Genomic DNA, 17,850 nt, shown 5'->3' with positions numbered 1-17,850 from the left:
TAGTAACAAACTGAAAGAGGGTCAAGAGCCATACTGTTGGCCTGAAATCTTTCCGTCAGAGCTCAAAGTATGAGTAATTATACAAAGTGGAATTATGGTTTTAACAAGAGGAGTTAGAGATGAGTTTTCAGATATCACCAGAATTAGACAATAGCAATGATGAGGAATATTGCACCTTACTCAAAAGAAAGAGAGTTGATGTAAAAGATGGCAGGACAAGGCTGTTTGTCAAGAGCACAGGCATCAGCAAGACCAGGAATGGGAATGTCATCCAAGCATGGGTGAGAAGAAAAAGAAGAATGCAAAAATGATACTGCTGTGGCAGTTATAGTGCAGACCACCCAGATGGGCAAAAAATAAGGGTGACAATTTCTGGAAAAAAGAAAAAACTGGCAGAAGCATGATACACAGTGATAGGGGACTTCAAACTTTCAAGCATCTTTGGGCCCTCATTCTACTAAAAGTAAACCCTCTGATTAATTCTTAATTTACCCTGACAATAAACCATCCTTTTCCTTTTTTGATCTATTATTAAACTAAAGCTGGGAAGTGCCGCCAACCTAGTGGCAGATAACTTGACGATAATCTGTCTTGGTATCAGAGAGGGAGGGAGGGAGGGGAGGCAGGGCCAGAAAATAATAACATCAAAGACTTGATTAATGGCTCTATGTTGAGCTGGAGGGAGGTCTTTATTAGGCCCTGCAGAATCTGTCTGTCCTTGGCTTTGTCCCATTCAAGAATTCTATCAGCAAGATGAAAACACAGAAACCAGATGACACAAAGTCTGGAAGGTATGGATAATACATTAAGGGAGGAAATTTGTATTCAGAAAGTATTTGTCTCAACAATGGGCTGAAACCAACAAGATGAATATATTAGGATGCATGGAAAGTCCTGCAAAATATTCAATGCTCAAGCATAATATTGAAAAGATGTAATTTAACAGTGTGCCACGCGAGGAAGGCCAAGGGCACTTAAGTGACTGAAACTCGATTTGGGCTGTCTGGGCAATGTAGCTGTCCTGGTAATCCAGCCGAATCAGAGGCAGCAGGCAAAGCCATATGATATTGTGGTCCATGCAGGTCACACGCACACCACACTGGTCAGAACCCCATCTGAAATACTGACGTTCGTTCTGGGCACTCCATTCTGAGGGTGACATTGACAACGTAGAGCATATTCAGAGGGAGTTAAGGCATCTGCAACCTGGGAACGTTTAGTTTGGAGAGGTGTAGTCAGGACTAACGAGCACCTTCAAAAACCTCAACAGTTGTCAGGTGGAAAACGTCCTGTATACCTCCAGGGAAAGAATAAGAACAATGGGTAAAAGTAATGGGGGACCAGATTTCAGCTCTGTATAGGGAAGAGCTTTCTAACGATTAGAGCTGTCCAAACTACGACAAGCTGGCTCAGAAATTAGGGAGCTCCTCACCATGGGAAATATTCACTCAGAGACCGTGAGACAATCTGTCATAAATGTTGGGAAGGGAAGTGCTGCATCAGGTGGAAGGTTGGCCCAGATAACCTTAAGGAATCACTGAGATTCTTTGATTTTATGAAAATATCTGTAAGACTTTGGAGAAGAGATAAAACTTGAGCAGGGCCTCGTGTTTAACTTCACATCTTTCTTCCCAACCTGCCCACTCCAGTACAGAGAGGGGAAGAAACTGAAACCCAAACCTAACTACAACAGTGTGGATCTCTCCGAAGTGGAGTGGGAAGACCGAGCCGAAACCGTGAGTAGGGAGAACAGGAGAAAGAGAAGCCAGTACACAGGCCAGCTGCGGGGCTGTGAGCTCTGGGGCCGCTCTGTTCCTCTCAGTGGAGGCTTTCCAAGCCAAACCAGAAGCAATTTCTGTAATGGGCAATTCTGCCAACAACTATAAGAACATAATACTATTTTCCTGGATCTCAGGGAGTGCTGAGGTGGTGTGAACCATGTCTACAAGCCACAGAGGTTGAGTTCCAGTGGTGTTTCAGTCTGATTTGGGGGGCGGGTGGGGGGGAGTCCGTAGCTCATTCTGGAGGAAATTATGTCTCAGTAATATGGCACCATGTTCTCTCATACATCAATGTACTTGGGAGCATTATTTTGGTGAAGGTCTGGAATTATAAGCTAAATGGAACCTAGAATCAGGTCTATACTCCGTCCTGGTATTCTGCTTAAAGGAAAAAGGGAAGAACTGGAAGTATTCCTAGGGATCACCTGCAATCTGGTCAATAAAGCTCAATGCCTTCCACCCTCCAGTGTGAGCCAGGGGACTAATACCATTATCTTTCCTCTTGAAGCTCAGAACAGCCATGATCAATGGGGAAACAGGTTCTCTCTCTATGGACGTGAAGGTTCCACTGGACAAAGGGGTAAGGAGCTTAAAGGGAAGAACCAGGGTCTGGTCTCAGGAAGGCAGCATCCCAGTTGATTGAGGTTTGGGGTAGTGGTAAGGGGTTTGAACCTAGCTGAATTAGAGCTCAAGACTTGAGTGCTTGTTGGAGAGAGTATATCAAAGTGTGCATCAACCACAGAGAAACATCTGACCAAGAAATGATCAGTTCTTTGGAGACTACTGAGCAAAGCAGTAGGTTAGCTCAAGTCATTTACAACTCTTCTTTCTTCCTAATGCTGCCTGCTACTCATCCCTTTTGTTGTTTATAATGGAAAGAGGGAAAGTGATAGTTAATTTTGCAAACTGTTAACAACTCTTATTAATCATGTTATATGGGAAGAGGTTAAAAATAATCCACTGTAACTACAGAAGGTCAAGAATCAATACCCTCACTGATGCCATTGCTCTCTTCCCAGATCCATGCATCATTTATAAAAGATCATTTCATCTTCTCATTTAAAAGATTCCACTGCATTAATGCTGAATTTGCATTGTCCCTTGACATATTTACAAATGTCACCTCCTCCCTCACAACCACCCCCACCTACTCCTCTTGTTGCCCATCTGCCTCAGCTAAAAGAACACAGGCATCTGTCTGCAACAATTAGACCGAAGTTCTTCCACAAACACAAACCTCCATGGAAGCCAAACAAGAAAGCACTGGAAAGGGAAAGCAATTCATTGCATTCCCTTTAGACACATGGGCTGAATTTCACTGGGACCAGTATCTGATTTGTGTGACATCTGCCTGCTTTTTATAAGCTCTGGACTGAGAAGGGCCTCCGTTAGGCAAACTGGGCAATATCAGTGATGTCAGGCCAGGAGTGATAGCAGCTGCTTCTCCTGATCCAAAAAAAGTAGAGGTTTCTCCATGCACCTCCACTTTTATCTCAACAGACTTCTGCTTATATGCACAAGGGAGCTCTTCCCTAGCCCAGCCCTGCCAAAGCATTTAAGGTAGCAATAATGAAAATTTTAACATGCACATGGCAGACAGCAACTTCCAGACAAATTGGAGTATGGCTATACTATATCAAATTCAGACCAACTTATGAAGTTGGTACCGTGTGTCTTCCATCCTTTCCTCCCAGTGCCCAGTGTTCTCATGTTGCCTTCATGCTTCTCAGAGCCACCAAGGGAGAGTCCTAACCAGATCCAAACAGTCTGAACCTCTCCTCAAATTTCTTCCTGTCCCTTCGAAATGTGTTCATTGCTGCTAATAAACCACCCAGGTTAAATTGCAATTTAACAAAAGCTTCCTGACATGTGAGTGCTTTAACATAAAGAACTTGAGTGATGCTAATCATGATCATGATGGAGATGTACCTTTCATACCACATAGGTGTTCATAGTACTGATACTACTATTACTACCAATAATAATAACAGTATCAGTTTATTAGAAACTGGACTCAGCACTTTGTAAGTATTCACTCAACATCCACAAACCTATGAAGTATGTACTATCCTACCCCCATTTTATAGATGAGGAAATTCAGAGAAGCTAAAAACTTGCCCAGTCACCTAGATGATTAATTGCAAAGCCCACATGTGTCTGATTCCACACCACATACTCTTAATCACTAATGTATTAAGCTTTTCTGTAGGAGTGGCCCTGAATTCTCCACTCAATCTCCAGCTTAAAGATTTCCCAAGAGTCTCTTTAGAATTCTGTTTCCATCTTTAAAATTCATTGTCTTCTCTTCTCCCTCTACCTCATTATATCATAACTCAACTCTTTAATCTTTCATCTCTTTACTTCCGTGCTCAGAAGCTGCTGCACCTGCACTGTGTGTGAGGGACATTTTGCTATAAGGCCACTGCAGTGGTATCCAGCCTCTCACTGCTCTGATCTATTATGATGCCCCTCTCCCCGATGTTGCTACATTTTGTTCATTACTGATTGCTCTGTCTGCCCTACATGTCTTCTCTTTTAAGAGTTTTGCAGACTGTCCTGTCGTGTTCTTTCCTGCCAGTCTACCCCAGCCCTCTCAGCTCAGTGGTGTGTCTCACCTCACAAACACTCTTCAGGTCTAAGCCAAGGGAAGCTTTCTTAAAGCATTGTGGGAATATTTGATATCATCCTGGAAGGTGGTGACCTGTTTTGTTGTTTTCTTTAGGGGATTTTACATGAATCCTTACTTCCCATGGATTAATTCAGACCTTTTTCCATCGCCCCTAAATACCAGACAGGCAACTATGTTGGCATTCCCAAGACAGTAGTGGCAACCCAGCAAGATTTAGAGCAGGACTCACAAAGTCAAAAACCTATGGGGCCAGATAGGCCATGTTCAGAAATGTGAGTAAGAGAAACAGACAAGCCTTGGTATTGGGGGTGCTGGGAACTGAACGGTTCATGTACCATCTAAAGGAGACAGCTAAGAATCCATATTTTTAAAAGTTATGCATTTAATTCCAAAAATATTAAAAACACAATATGGACCAAAAGCTAGGATCTCAAACTTGTAAGGAGTCCAGCTTTGGCCTGCAGGCCTCCTATTTGCCATTTTGATACAGGCTGTTTTTCCCAAAATGTGGACCAGTAAATAGTGTCATAATTTCTAACCCATCAGTAGTATCCTGGTCAGATATCCTGGGACATATTTAAAAGAAAAAACAGACAATCAAAGTATCCTGGAGCATCTTATCCTGGGCTTTTTAAAAATCATTTTCATGTTGTTTGATAGTGTAGAACAAATAATTAGCAGTGGGGGGAGGAAGAGAGACAGACAGTGTTCTTTACTAGCCTTCAGGTTCTTCCAAGTTAGCCCTGCTGATGGGCATATGGTGTACACACACACACACACACACACACCAGCAACTGACACAGGCAGTTCGGGCAGCTTTGCCCCATGCTTCTCCACTGGATTCAGGGGGCAGGATTAGAGTGCTATCTGGCACTTTTTCATTCTCTCTCTCTTAGTCACACACTCACTCACTCACTTGCACACTTTTTTTTACAGCAAGGGGAGGCAATCTATTAAAGGGGGAGACTGTTCTGACACCTCTTTACTCTCATCTTCCAAACCTCTCCAGTTCTCTCTTTCTGTTTAACAGGGATTCAAGGAAACCCCCACTCCTTCTCTCTTCCTTTTGCCTCAACCTTAAAAGATTATCTCAAAGTTATGATTCCAGTTATGAGGGAGTAGCTTGCAATAGACTAATCCTCCAGCACATGACAACTATACATTTGGACAAAATATAAAAAACAAACATTTAAGGGCATATGAAAGTGACCAAAAGCAGGCAGAAACAAGGGTTGAAGGGGCTTCAACCCTTGAATCAAGAGAACTACACTGGGTGAAATACACATTTATATGGGGTTTTTTTTTCTGAAGGTCATGCCCCAGGCTGTTTAAATGAAACAGCTATAATTCAAACAGAAAGATATAGTTACCATCTTGAAATATTGGAGAATAGAATTTGGGCTCTCAGAGTGTCTGAACGTGAAGGAAGATATCCTAGAAATGAGGGGTCCATAGGTGGGCTGGCCCTAACATATGTAAACAAACTTTTCTCAAATTCTTGACCGACTTTAAACTACATATATACAGGGGAGAATCTAAGTACCCAGTGGAAAGCAACAGTTGAAGAGCTGAAAATCAGAACAAAGATTCCAACTGCTACCTATGGTAGTAAGGGTAGTTTGGATTCTGAGTCACACCACGGTGAAGAGGTTTGGTAAACACCTCAGAATTTTCTTTGAAAGCACAGAAGAGCTACACTTTAGGAGTAAAGACTATGTCCCAAGACCAGGAGACTCACTCTAGACCCAAAGACAAAGTTGAAACAGACCCACCCTAACAAAAATGTAAATCCAAGCCTCCACATGCTCAAAGTGATCAGCCAATTATTTATCTGCTAATTAAAATAGAAATCAACATTCTCCAGAGGAAGACAAAGTATCTACAGCCTATTCTTCAAAATAGCCAGTGTACAATAAAAATTATCAGACACTTGAAGAAACTGGAAAATGTAACACATAGTTAAGAGAAAAAGCAGTCTTAGAAACTGACCCAGGGATGACCAGCTGTTGGAATTAGAAGGACTTAAAAGCAGGTATGATAAATATGCACAAGGAATTAAAAGAAAAGATGGTCAGAATAAGTGAATCGATGGAGAATTTCAGCAGAGAAATGGTTGGGGTTTGATCAAAGAAGTAAGTCCACTGCAAGTGATATGAATATAGGGTTTTATTCCAGGAGTTCCACATTATGAGACTGTCGTTTCTGGTAGAGAAGTCTGTGAGACTGCTGTCCCTGCATCTAGTGGTGAGCTTGAAGTCATCATAGGTCAGTAGGGCCAGCAGTTTGGAAGGAAAGCTGAATGAAATGCAAGGGAAAACAAGAACAAACGGAAACCCATGAGGAAAAATAGAAACCATGAGGACAACTAAAACCCACATCTGTCTCTTACTACCTCCAATCACAGTGGTATGGGTGATCTGCAAGAAAGAGAGAGTGCCCTTCACATGGAGCTAGACAATCACCAGGCTCAGATCTCAGGGAAACTGAAGGAAGAGGTCCAGGGGCAGCTGGGGAAGTTTTGATTCTGGTTGCTGCCCCATGCCAAGAAGGTTGTTGGCTTCAACAGCTCAGAGCAAGCTGCAAGTGCTGGATATGCTGTACTGACCGTTAGCATGTAAAAGGGTTGCTGTTTCCCTTCTGCCTTATAAACCTCATGAAAACTTCTCTTTTGGCCAACCCAAGCTTGGGACCATACAGGGAAGTGAGTCTGGAAGTGTAGTTCCAGCTTAATTAATTTGACACAGTATAAAACTACCACAAGAACCAAGAAGAAAGTCTAAAACTGACAAGTACAATATCTGAAATGAAATTTTTACTGGATGGGCTTATCAGCAGATTGCAGAAAAAAAGGGACAGTGAATTTGAAGACACATAAATAGAAATTATCCATTCTAAAGATCAAAGAAATTTTTGAAAATAATTATCCCTTGGTTATCTGTGGTCTGACATATGTCCTTGGAGTCCCAGAAGAAGGGAGAAGGAATGAAGCAGAAAGTATTTGAAAAAAGAATGCTCCAAATATCTTGAGCATTGTGAAGGACATCACCCAACAGATATAAAGATTTCAGCAAACCCCAAGCAGGATAAAAAGAAAAAGAAGTCACACCTAGGCTCACCATAATACACCTGCTGAAAATCAAAGATATGGGAAAATCTTAAAAGAAGTTAGAGGAAAAACAATAATAGAACGATGGCTGACTTCTCATCAAAAACAATAAAATAAAATTTTTTAATGCCAAAAGAAAAAAAACTGTCAACCCAAAAGTCTATGTATGGGGAAAATATCCTTCCAAAAAGATGTGTATTTAGATATTTTCTTATAAAAAATAGAACAGAGTTGATCACTGTCAGACCTGCACTATTAACAAATGCTTAAGGAAGTTCTTTACGCTGAAGAAAAATGACACAGATGGAAACTCAGGTCTATATGAGGAAACAAACAGCTCTGGAAATGGTAAATGTGCACATTAATATGACTTTTTTTTAACTGCTCAAAAAACCAACTATGTTAGGCAAAAATTTTGACCTTGTATTGTAGGGTGTATAACATACACAAGTGGAAGATACATGGCAACAATAGCACATGGTGGGGTTATCCCAAGAATGTAAGGCTAATCTGACATTCAAAAAAGTCAATCAGGAAAAAAAAAAAAAAGTCAATCAGGGTAATTCATTACATTAACAGAATAAGAGAGAAACACCATATGGTCATCTCAATAGATGCTGAAAAAGCATTTGACAAAATTTAACTGGAAACAAAAGGAAACTTCTTCAATCTGACAAAAGGCATTTATGAAAAGGCTAACTTTAAATGATGGAATATTAAACATTTTTTCCCTTAGAGTGTGAACAAGGGAAGGATATATGCTTTCTCCACCTCTGTTCAACACTGCACTGGACCCTGCCAGGATCTGTCCTTGCCATAAGGCAAGGAAACAAAATAAAAGGCACAAAAATTAGAAAGGAAGAGGTAAAACTGTCTGGATTCACAAACAAGATGATTGTTTACATAGAAAATTCTAAGAATCTGCAAAGCAACTACTAGAACTAACAGGTAAATTTAGCAGGTTGACAGAACACGAGGTCAATGCTATAAAAATCAATTGTATTTTATATATATGTATATATATATATATATATATATATATATATATATATATATACACACACACACATATACATATATATTTACTTCCAATTGTCCAATACTATAAAAATCAATTGTATTATTTAGTTATTTAGTTATTTATTTCCAATTGTCAGCAAACAATTGGAAATAAATTATTTTCAAGTTCCAATTTCAATAGCATCAAACAACATAAAATACTTAGGAATAAATTTAACAAAGTGGTAAATGGCCTCTACACTGAAAACTACATAATGCTGCAGAAAGAATGTCAAAAAAATTAAATGAATAAAAAGATATAACCATGTTTACAAGTTGTTATCAATATTGCCATACCATCCATTCTCCCCAAACTGATCTGTGAATCCAACATAATCCCAGTCAAAATTTGAATAGACTGCAGGAGACAGTGATTCTAAAATTTATATGAGGACCTAAAATGCCCAAACAACCGTGAAAAATGAAAACAAATTCGGATGATTTGTACTACATGATTTCAAAACTGACTATAAAGCTACAGTAGCCAAGCAGGGGTATTGACAGAAGAATAGATAAAGGGATAGAGAATCTGGAAATAAACTCTCATGTTTAGCAACTGATTTTCAACAAAGACAGCTTGTCAAATCAATGAAAAAGGAAAATATTTTTAACAAGTGGTGCTAGAACTACTGAAAAAATGTATGAAGAAAAAAAACAGTGAGCCATATCTCACACCACATAGAAAAGTTAGAGATGGATCATAGTCTTCAAGGTAAGCTAAAACTGTAAGTCTTCTACAAGAAAACATAGGAGAAAATCTTTACAACCTGAAGTTATCCGAAGATTTCTTAGACAAAACACCAAGAGCACCAAACATAAAATAAAATTTGATACACTGGACTTCATCAAAAGCAGTAAGTTCTGCTCATTAAAAGACACCATTAAGAAAATGAAAAAGTAAGGCCCAGACTGTGTGCAGAATACATAAAGAGCCCCTACAGATTGTTAACAAGAACGCTAACAACCCAATTTTTTAAAATGGGCAAAATACTTGAGCATTCACAAATGAAGATATACACATGACCAATAAGCACATGAAAACATGCTTTGTCAATCATCGAGGAAATGCAAACTCAAACTGCAATCAGATTCCGTTCCATACCCTCTGCTAAAATTTAAGGGACTGACCAATGAGTGTAAAGGCAAGCTCGTGTCCCACACATCGGAGTTCTCCTCGGCAAAAGAAGGAAACACACTGCCAACACACGCAACAACACAGACGGATCTTAAAGACGTTATGTTGTGCAAAAGAAGCCAGACCCAAAGGAGCACACACCGTGAGAACAGGCAAACCTAATCTAAGGTGGTAGAATTCAGAACAGGGTTCACCCTTGGAGGAGGCGTGGGGATGGACTGGAAGGAGGCAAAGAGATTTTAGAGGAGGCAAATACTCCATATCTTGATTGGGGAGGTAACTACATGGCTGTATACATTTACCAAAACTACTGGAAGAATACACTGAAGATCTGTGCATTTTGCCTTTTTTCTTTAATAAGTAAAAAAAAGGAAAAATTAAAAAGATGATCTCCAGTTCGGATACTCAAGCCAGCCCCACATTGGAACACAGGGCTCCCAAGGTCCTGACAGCCCCGCTGGCTCCTGACTGCCCGGGGACGCTGGGAGGGAGGGACACTGCAGAGAGGACCTGACCGGGGCACGGGAGGCAAGAGGGCAGACTGTGGGATGAGGCCAGTGCTGGAGAACGGTTCATTCGGGCTTGGTCTAAAACTGGTTTCCTATAGAAACAAACCCTTTTGTGCCACCCCACTCCTGCTGTGTCCCCTTCTGACATGTTCCTTTCATTTCCAAACTGAAAGAGAAGCCAGAAGAAGTGAAGGGAATAAGAACAACCTGTGGCTTTCCCAAAGGCGTACACAGACAGGACGACCCACAGAGCCTCAGAGCCCAGAGCAAATCCTGTTCTTCCCCGGACCCACCCCCATCCATGGGAAACACCCTCACAGCCTCACAGCCACCCTAGGCCCCACACAGGTGCTGCTGTTAGTTCCGCCTTACAAACGAGCGCTCCAGTGCTCAGAGAAGCGAAGCAGCTCAGCCAAGAGCACACAGCCTGTAAGAGGCGAGCTGGCCTTCAATCCACGTCTGCCTGGTGCCCAGCCCCCACTGTGCCCTCCCCGATGCCCTCACTTACACAGACTCAACAGAAGCCCCAAACATGGCAGCTTTGCAAGGAAAAAGAAGGTGTGATGTGGCGCTGGGAGAGGTTTCATGGAGGGACCGGTGGCCCCCCCAGCTCTATTCCAGAAAGGGGGAGGTTGTAGGCGGGTTACACACCAGCTGGCAGCCTCCTCTCGGGTGTCCACGCTGTCCTGCACGGCCCAATACAGTAGCCACGAGCCACGAGCCATGCTATCTAAATTTCAATGTATATCAACTCAGTTAACTAAAATGTAAAGCTTCGGTTCCTCGGTCGCGCATTTCAAGTGATAGCCACACGGGGCTAGCGGCCAGTTTCTAGGGCAGCACAGGGGCAGATGTTGGTCCCTTCTTCAGGCAGCCCCCGTGGCCACAGCTTCTGGGGCCTGGCGGTGGTCCTGCCTATGGCGTCCACCATAGGTGAGGTGTGTCCATGGTGGTCGGAGGTGAGGGGTCAGAGGTGAGGGAAGAGGCCCAGAGGCGACGAAACCCCAAGGCACTGGGTGAGGAGGTAGGTGGCCTGGTCAGGCGCTCCTCTCTCCAGCAAACACCCTTTTCTTTCTTTCTTTTAGAAGAGAGTTCTTTTCCTGACCAATGATTACTTCTTCACAGACATCAGTGACACACCTTTCAGGTGAGGGGCCCACGTTTTGTGTGGAAGGGGGAGGGTGGTTGGAACACAAATACCAACAACTCAGGGCAGAACTTTCAGGTCTGGGGAATGAATTTACTCATTGGCAATTTTTGTGGTAACAGAAAAAACCCCAGGTTTTCCTTCAAGAAACTCGAGGTCTAGAAACTCAAGGTCTAGACCTGCTTTGCCAGTGAATCCTAATGTGCAGGTGTGGAGCCGGACTGCCTGGGTTGGGTCCCATCCCCACCTCTAGCAGGCTGTGTGACCTTAGTCAAGTTACTCAACTGCGCTTTGCCTTGGATTCTTGCTTGTAAAAGGAGGCTAAAAATAGTAGCTCTTTCTTTATGGTTGGTGAGGATAAAGGACATAATCCACTTAAAGATCTTAAAGCAATGCAATGTAAGCGATGGCAAGATGAAAGAATGAATCTGAAAATGTCTTAGGTTCCTTCCAACTGTATTCAATTTGAGACATTATACAGATTAGGGAACAAATAGCCTTTATCTTTGAATTACCTCATTTCTCAATAAAGTGTGGTGCTCAGCCTAGATAGCTCATTAGAATACCTGAGGAATTTTGCAAAATTGCCAATGCCCCAAACCAGTAGACTCAGAATTTCTGGGATGGGGCCCCAGCACTAGTATCTTTTAGAGCTCCCCAAGTAATTCAGATATTCAGCAAATATTAAAAGCAGTATTCTACCAGGAGAGAGAGGAAGGCATCATGGGGTTCACCAGGCAGGAAAAGACTCTCCTATTTGTGCGACTCCATGAGACATAGAAACCTCTCTACAATTCAGGAGGTCCCTGAGAGGTTTGGGATGAATCTTGACTAAAATGGGAGCTGAGGGGACTCCTGGCCTATAGAACGTACAGGATTGATGAAAATAATAGAACAGTTTTAGAGGGGACAACCTGCAAGCCCAGGGGCAAAAACGGGGGGCTTGGCATGCAGGCCACTTGTTGGTGCAGAAAGCTCACAAACTTCAAGTCACTGTAGGGAAGGATATGGGCTGGGCACTGCTTGGCCCTTACTCTTGCTGAGCATGTGCATTCTCTGTTCTTCCCACAGCCTGGGAGTGGTGCTGTCCCGGGGCCATGGAGAATATGTCCTCCTGGGGAACACATCTGTGGAAGATGGTGGGTCTGTGCCAAGTACTGATGGGCAGTGTAGAGGGAAACGTAGATTCTCCTGGGGCACCGAGCAGGGCCAACCCAGGGCAGAACCAGAGCCTCCCAGGTCCCAGATTTGAGAGCAGACTCTCAGAGCAGGACTGCCTGGCAAGGAGGGGTCTGTGTGGTCTGCAGGATCTGCCAGTCAGTTGTCAAAGCCGGGAAAGCCTAGGACTTGCCATCGTAGAAAGCTTTGCTGGACCAGAGGAGGTGGGCTCTAGGGGATGTGTTTCTCTGCACAAAGCTGAACTTCACCTGTCAGAAGGCATGACAGAGGAGGCGGGGAAGAGCAAATGAGCAAATCTGCAGGAGCTGGCTAGGACTGCCACACCAAAGCACCCCAGACTGGTGGGCTTAAACACCAGAAATATGTTCTCTTGCAGTTCTAGAGGCCATTCCCCCTCCGAAGCCTCCAGGGCAGGATCCTTCCTGGCCTCGCCAGCTCCTGGTAGCCCCAGGCATTCCTTGACTTGCAGCTTCTGTCCTCATCACAGGGTTTCTCCCCCTGTGGGTCTCAAATTTAACCTTGCAGAAGGACACCAGGCATACTGGGTCGGGGCCCACCCTAACGGCTTCATCTTCTCTTGACTACATCTGCCAAGACCCTATTTCCAAATAGGGTCACATTCACAAGGACTGAGGTTCATACTTCAACATATCTTTTTGGGGGACACAACTCAACCCATAGCAAGGAGCTTACGGGACATGAACTGAGAGGGGCCGTGAGAAACCGGGGGAAGAGTGGGAGAAGGGCCCCACCCTCCTTAACCCAGCCTGTTCTTGACTTCCGGCTGCCTGAGCACCTTGAGAGCACAAAACCAATATCTGGAGCTCAGGGATGTCTCAGGAAGTCTTGGGATGGTGTGGCCACAGTTCTGTCTATTGGCCACATTCTGTCCTTTCTTCCTTTATCGTCTCTTGAGTGCATCTCATGTGTCCATCTCTCTGCCACCACCCTAGTCATTGTCACCTCTCTCCTGAACAATCACAGCTGATCTCCCCGCCTCTTCCTTCCTGTAAATCTCTGCCAGAGGAACCTATCTAGAAATGCCAGATCAGATTGTGTCACTGCTAAAGGACCTTCAGTGGCCGTCTGGATTTTTTTTTTTTTTAGTCATTTCTCCAGGCACTAAGCTTCAGAGTCTTCCCATGTGCTCTCCCCTGAAATGCTCTCCTCTCCAGGGCCCACCCTCTTATCCCAGCTAACTTGGACCCACTCTTCACATCCTGATGTAGATGTCACTTTTCTGGGAGCTGTCCCTGGCAGACCCCCTGTGCCCAGCCACATGCTACCATGTGACCCCTGCATTTGCCCTTTCAGAACACACGTCCGTGATGTTGGACCTCTCTCCTTCTCTGTCTTCCACTGTCCCCAAAATGACCAAACTCCCTGGGCCTCCCTGGTGCTTTCTTAAGGACTGAGTAGGTGCTCAGTAGGGCATTTGTTCCTTCCCTCATTCAACCCACACACATGCAGTGAGCACATGGTTAGTGTAGGTGTAGCATGAGGCTACAGAGATTACACAAAACATACATGGCCTATCTCTGGGCTTTTCTTTTGACAGACCATTTAGCTCAGTTGGGTACAATGAAGCCAATGAAGCCAAAATCACTAGTTTCAAAGTATTAGCTCCTTTCAGAGAGATCCTAATAGGTGGGATTTGGACATGAGGCAATGGGAAGAAAAAGCATTTCAGGAAGCAGGAGCAACATGGACAAAGGCATGGTCTGTACAAACCCAGCACCAGCCTATCAGTTGAGTCCCTACTCTGAGCTGAGAATAAGGAAGAATAAAACAGCCCTTCCCTGGAGAAGCTTCCTGGCAGTTGTTTGTAAGCATTTCAGGTGCATATCCTCACAACAGTGACTGAGCATCGTACTGAGCGTGAGCTTTGGTTTCAGGCCTGCACGACTTGCTTCACCCAGATTTGACCCTGGCCAGTGATTGGTAAGTGGGAAAGTTGCTGTACACAAGGAGTAGAGAATGGGAGGGAGAAAGATGGAATTTTCTTGAGGTGACATTGACTCTCCTGGGCTCCAGGATCTACTGCATCACAGATATCGACCCTGACCACCGAAAGCTCAGCCAGCTGGAAGCCATGGTCCGCTTCCTGACCGGGGAGGACCCGGATCTAGAGTGTAAGTGCCGGCCCTGCTCATGAAGGACTTCCTTTTCTTTTCTTTTTTCTTCTTTTCTTTTCTCTTTTCTCCTTTCTTTTTTTTTCAAAATTTAACTAGATATGAGTTTTAATATGACACTTATCAAAAATTGTATAAACAAATTTAAAGTGAGGGCGCCTGGGTGGCTCAGTTGGTTAAGCGACTGCCTTCGGCTCAGGTCATGATCCTGGAGTCCCTGGATCGAGTCCCGCATCGGGCTCCCTGCTCGGCAGGGGGTCTGCTTCTCCCTCTCCCGCTCCCCTCTCTTGTGCTCTCTCTCTCTCTCACTCTCTCTCTCAAATAAATAAATAAAATCTTTAAAAAACAAAATTTAAAGTGAAATCAGAAAAAAGTACACTAACCTTGATGGGTAAGGTCTCGATGTGTTTTGTTTAAGTGCTTAATTACTGACATTTTATTATTATTATCATTATCAACCTTTTTTATTCAAGCATAATTAATATACAGTGTTCTATTAGTTTCAAGTGTACAGTATAGTGATTCAGCAATTCTATTCATTACCCAGTGCTCATCACAATAAGTGTACTCTTAATCTCCATCACCTGTTTCCCCCATCCTCCCACCCACTTCCCCTCTGGTAACCATCAGTTTGTTCTCTGTAGTTAAGAGTCTGTTTTTCGTCTGTCTCTTTTTTCTTCATTTGTTTTGTTTCTTAAATTCCACATATGAGTGAAATCATATGGTGTTTGTCTTTCTTTGACTGACTTATTTCACTTAGCATTATACTCTCTAGATCCAGCCGTGTTGTTGCAAATGGCAAGATTTCACTCTTCTTCAATGGCTGAGCCACTGAGGAACTTACTGCCAAGTAGCTTTATCCCTCAAACTCACCCATGGCTTAGGGAGATTTTCAAAGAAAAAGGCAGAGCCAGCCTCACTCTGGGTCCAAGAAGTTGCCTGTGTTCCTGGCACTGTGGCAGCATGAGTGTATCCCCATGTCAGGGACCAGGATCACTTTGAGTGTCTTCCACCTGGGTACCAGTAGGGCTCCAAAGAGACACACAGTGTAAGGGCATCAGCCTGCCCATAGATCTGTCCCTACCACCACCTAGCAGTGGGCCCCAAGCCAGGAGCTGGTGCTCTGTACCCCACAGTCCTCATCTCAGCAAAGGAGAGCATTCCACCAGGTGGTGTCTTGTAGCCTGTGGTCTGTGAGTGTTTTCCAGTGCCTGGTTCTCAGGCTAACCTTAAATTTCCCAACACAGGTGCAGGTGGTGAAATCACAGGGCCACGCCCTCAGCAGGGTCCCTCTTCTTCCTCTTCAGAAGAGAAACAGGTCATGCTGATACATAAGTGTCAACCCCAAGGAAGACTTTGCCTCCCATGCTGGCCCAACAGGGCACTCATTTGTGCATTCATTCATTCATTCCATCAGTAAATCTGTACTGAGCATGTACTCTGTGCCAGGCCTGAGGTAGGCACTGAAGCTACAGAGATGGCCCAAACAGATGAGACCCTTACTCTCAGGGAGTTCGTAATCTAGTGGGGAAACCACACAATAAAGACTCAAGCATGTGCATGTAGATGTAGGGTATTCCAAATTTTGGTAAGTGCCATGAACAGGATGCTGTATGGGATCCTTTATAGTGCCTAACTCTGTCAGACCATGTTACTTATGCTGAGGATGAAAAAGAGCCACCCGAGTGCCTTCATAGGTGCAGGATCTGCTTTGGGGGTGATGGAAATTGTGGACCTGGACAGAGGTGATGACTGCACATCATTGTAAATGTACTCAGTGCCACTGATTTGTATACTTCATTTTTTTAAAGATTTTATTTATTTATTTATTTGAGAGAGAGAGAGATAGTGAAAGTAGGAACACAAGCAGGGGGCATGGAAGAGGGAGAAGCAGGCTTCCCGCTGAGCAGGGAGCCCGATGTGGGGCTCGATCCCAGGACCCTGGGATCACGACCTGAGCCAAAGGCAGACATTTAACGACTGAGCCACTCAGGTGCCCCTGATTTGTATACTTTATTTTTTTTTAAGATTTTATTTATTTATTTGAGACAGAGAGAATGAGAGACAGAGAGCATGAGAGGGAGGAGGGTCAGAGGGAGAAGCAGACTCCCTGCCGAGCAGGGAGCCCGATGCGGGACTCGATCCCGGGACTCCAGGATCATGACTTGAGCCGAAGGCAGTCGCTTAACCAACTGAGCCACCCAGGCGCCCCTTGTATACTTTAAATTGGTTGATTTTGTTACCTAGATCTCACCTCAGTAAAAGTAAATACTTTTTTTAAAAAAGAGAGAGGGAGGAGGGGGAAAGATGGCGGAGGAGTAGGGGACCCTATTTCAACTGGTCCCCAGAATTGAGCTGGATATCTACCAGACCACTCTGAGCACCCACAAAACCAGCCTGAGATGTAAGAAGATCTGGATCTCTACAAACAGAATATCGCAGGCGGTTGGTTTTGAGGTACAAAGCGGGGAGCCGTGATTCTGCGGGCAGATATCGGAGGATGAATGGCAGCAGGAGGGTGCCTGGCCATGGGGATCCTACACTGCCGGTGAGTGACAGCCTCACACGCTGCGGACGGGGCACAGACTCACAGACCGGTAGCGTTGGGAAAGGACTTTAGGGCAGCCCCCGGGATGGAAAACCAGACCGGCGGGGTCACCCGAACCGCAGCCCCCCGGACAGAAACCTGGAGCGACGGTCGCGCTCATGGGAACTGCAGCCTCCAAGATGGAAACCCGGTGCGCCGGGGTCCTGCCGGTGAACTGCAATCCCCGGGGGTGGAAACCCCAAGCGGCGGAGTCGCGCGCGCAGGAACTGGGAGCGGCTGGCAGTTTTAGAAGCACAAAGGGCAGAGACGTGCCCCGACCTGGAGGCAGGACTGGGAGCGCTGTGATGGGGCGCAAAACCCAGGACGCTCCAGTTTATAGCAGCACGGACAGAAACGGAGACGGTGTGGCCTGGAGAGCTCACTGAAGAACAGACTGCGGTCTCTCTGCTCTGAGGCAGAGGGTTGGAAACGGTCTCTTCTGCTCTGACTCACGGAAGAGACGCGGAAAGCCGCCAGGGAAAGCCGCCAGAGAACAAAAGTCCCAAAGACTGATTTCCACTGAGCCCATCCCCCACCACAGGGGCGCAAGGCATCTCCGCCCAAACAGGGTTTCCTGAGTAACAGT

The 17,850-nt window shown here is 44.6% G+C and overlaps 1 protein-coding gene across 1 annotated transcript in view; it reads left to right on the top strand.

The window, feature by feature from the left end:
• CACNA2D4 (calcium voltage-gated channel auxiliary subunit alpha2delta 4) overlaps positions 1-17,850 on the top strand; it is a 120,597-nt gene that overhangs the window by 38,683 nt on the left and 64,064 nt on the right. The window contains exons 16-21 of the mRNA XM_045869953.2: positions 1,650-1,736; positions 2,290-2,361; positions 11,305-11,366; positions 12,438-12,505; positions 14,441-14,486; positions 14,580-14,677. Of these exons, the coding sequence (XP_045725909.2) occupies positions 1,650-1,736; positions 2,290-2,361; positions 11,305-11,366; positions 12,438-12,505; positions 14,441-14,486; positions 14,580-14,677 (433 nt within the window). The remainder of the gene's footprint in view (positions 1-1,649; positions 1,737-2,289; positions 2,362-11,304; positions 11,367-12,437; positions 12,506-14,440; positions 14,487-14,579; positions 14,678-17,850) is intronic.

Source organism: Mirounga angustirostris, unplaced genomic scaffold (genome assembly GCF_029215605.1).
Source record: "Mirounga angustirostris isolate CCGP_5_RB_7025 unplaced genomic scaffold, mMirAng1.0.hap1 SCAF_5, whole genome shotgun sequence".
NCBI classification, from domain to species: domain Eukaryota; kingdom Metazoa; phylum Chordata; class Mammalia; order Carnivora; family Phocidae; genus Mirounga; species Mirounga angustirostris.
Note: the sequence above shows the minus strand (reverse complement) of the source record. Positions and strands in the feature narration are given on the sequence as shown.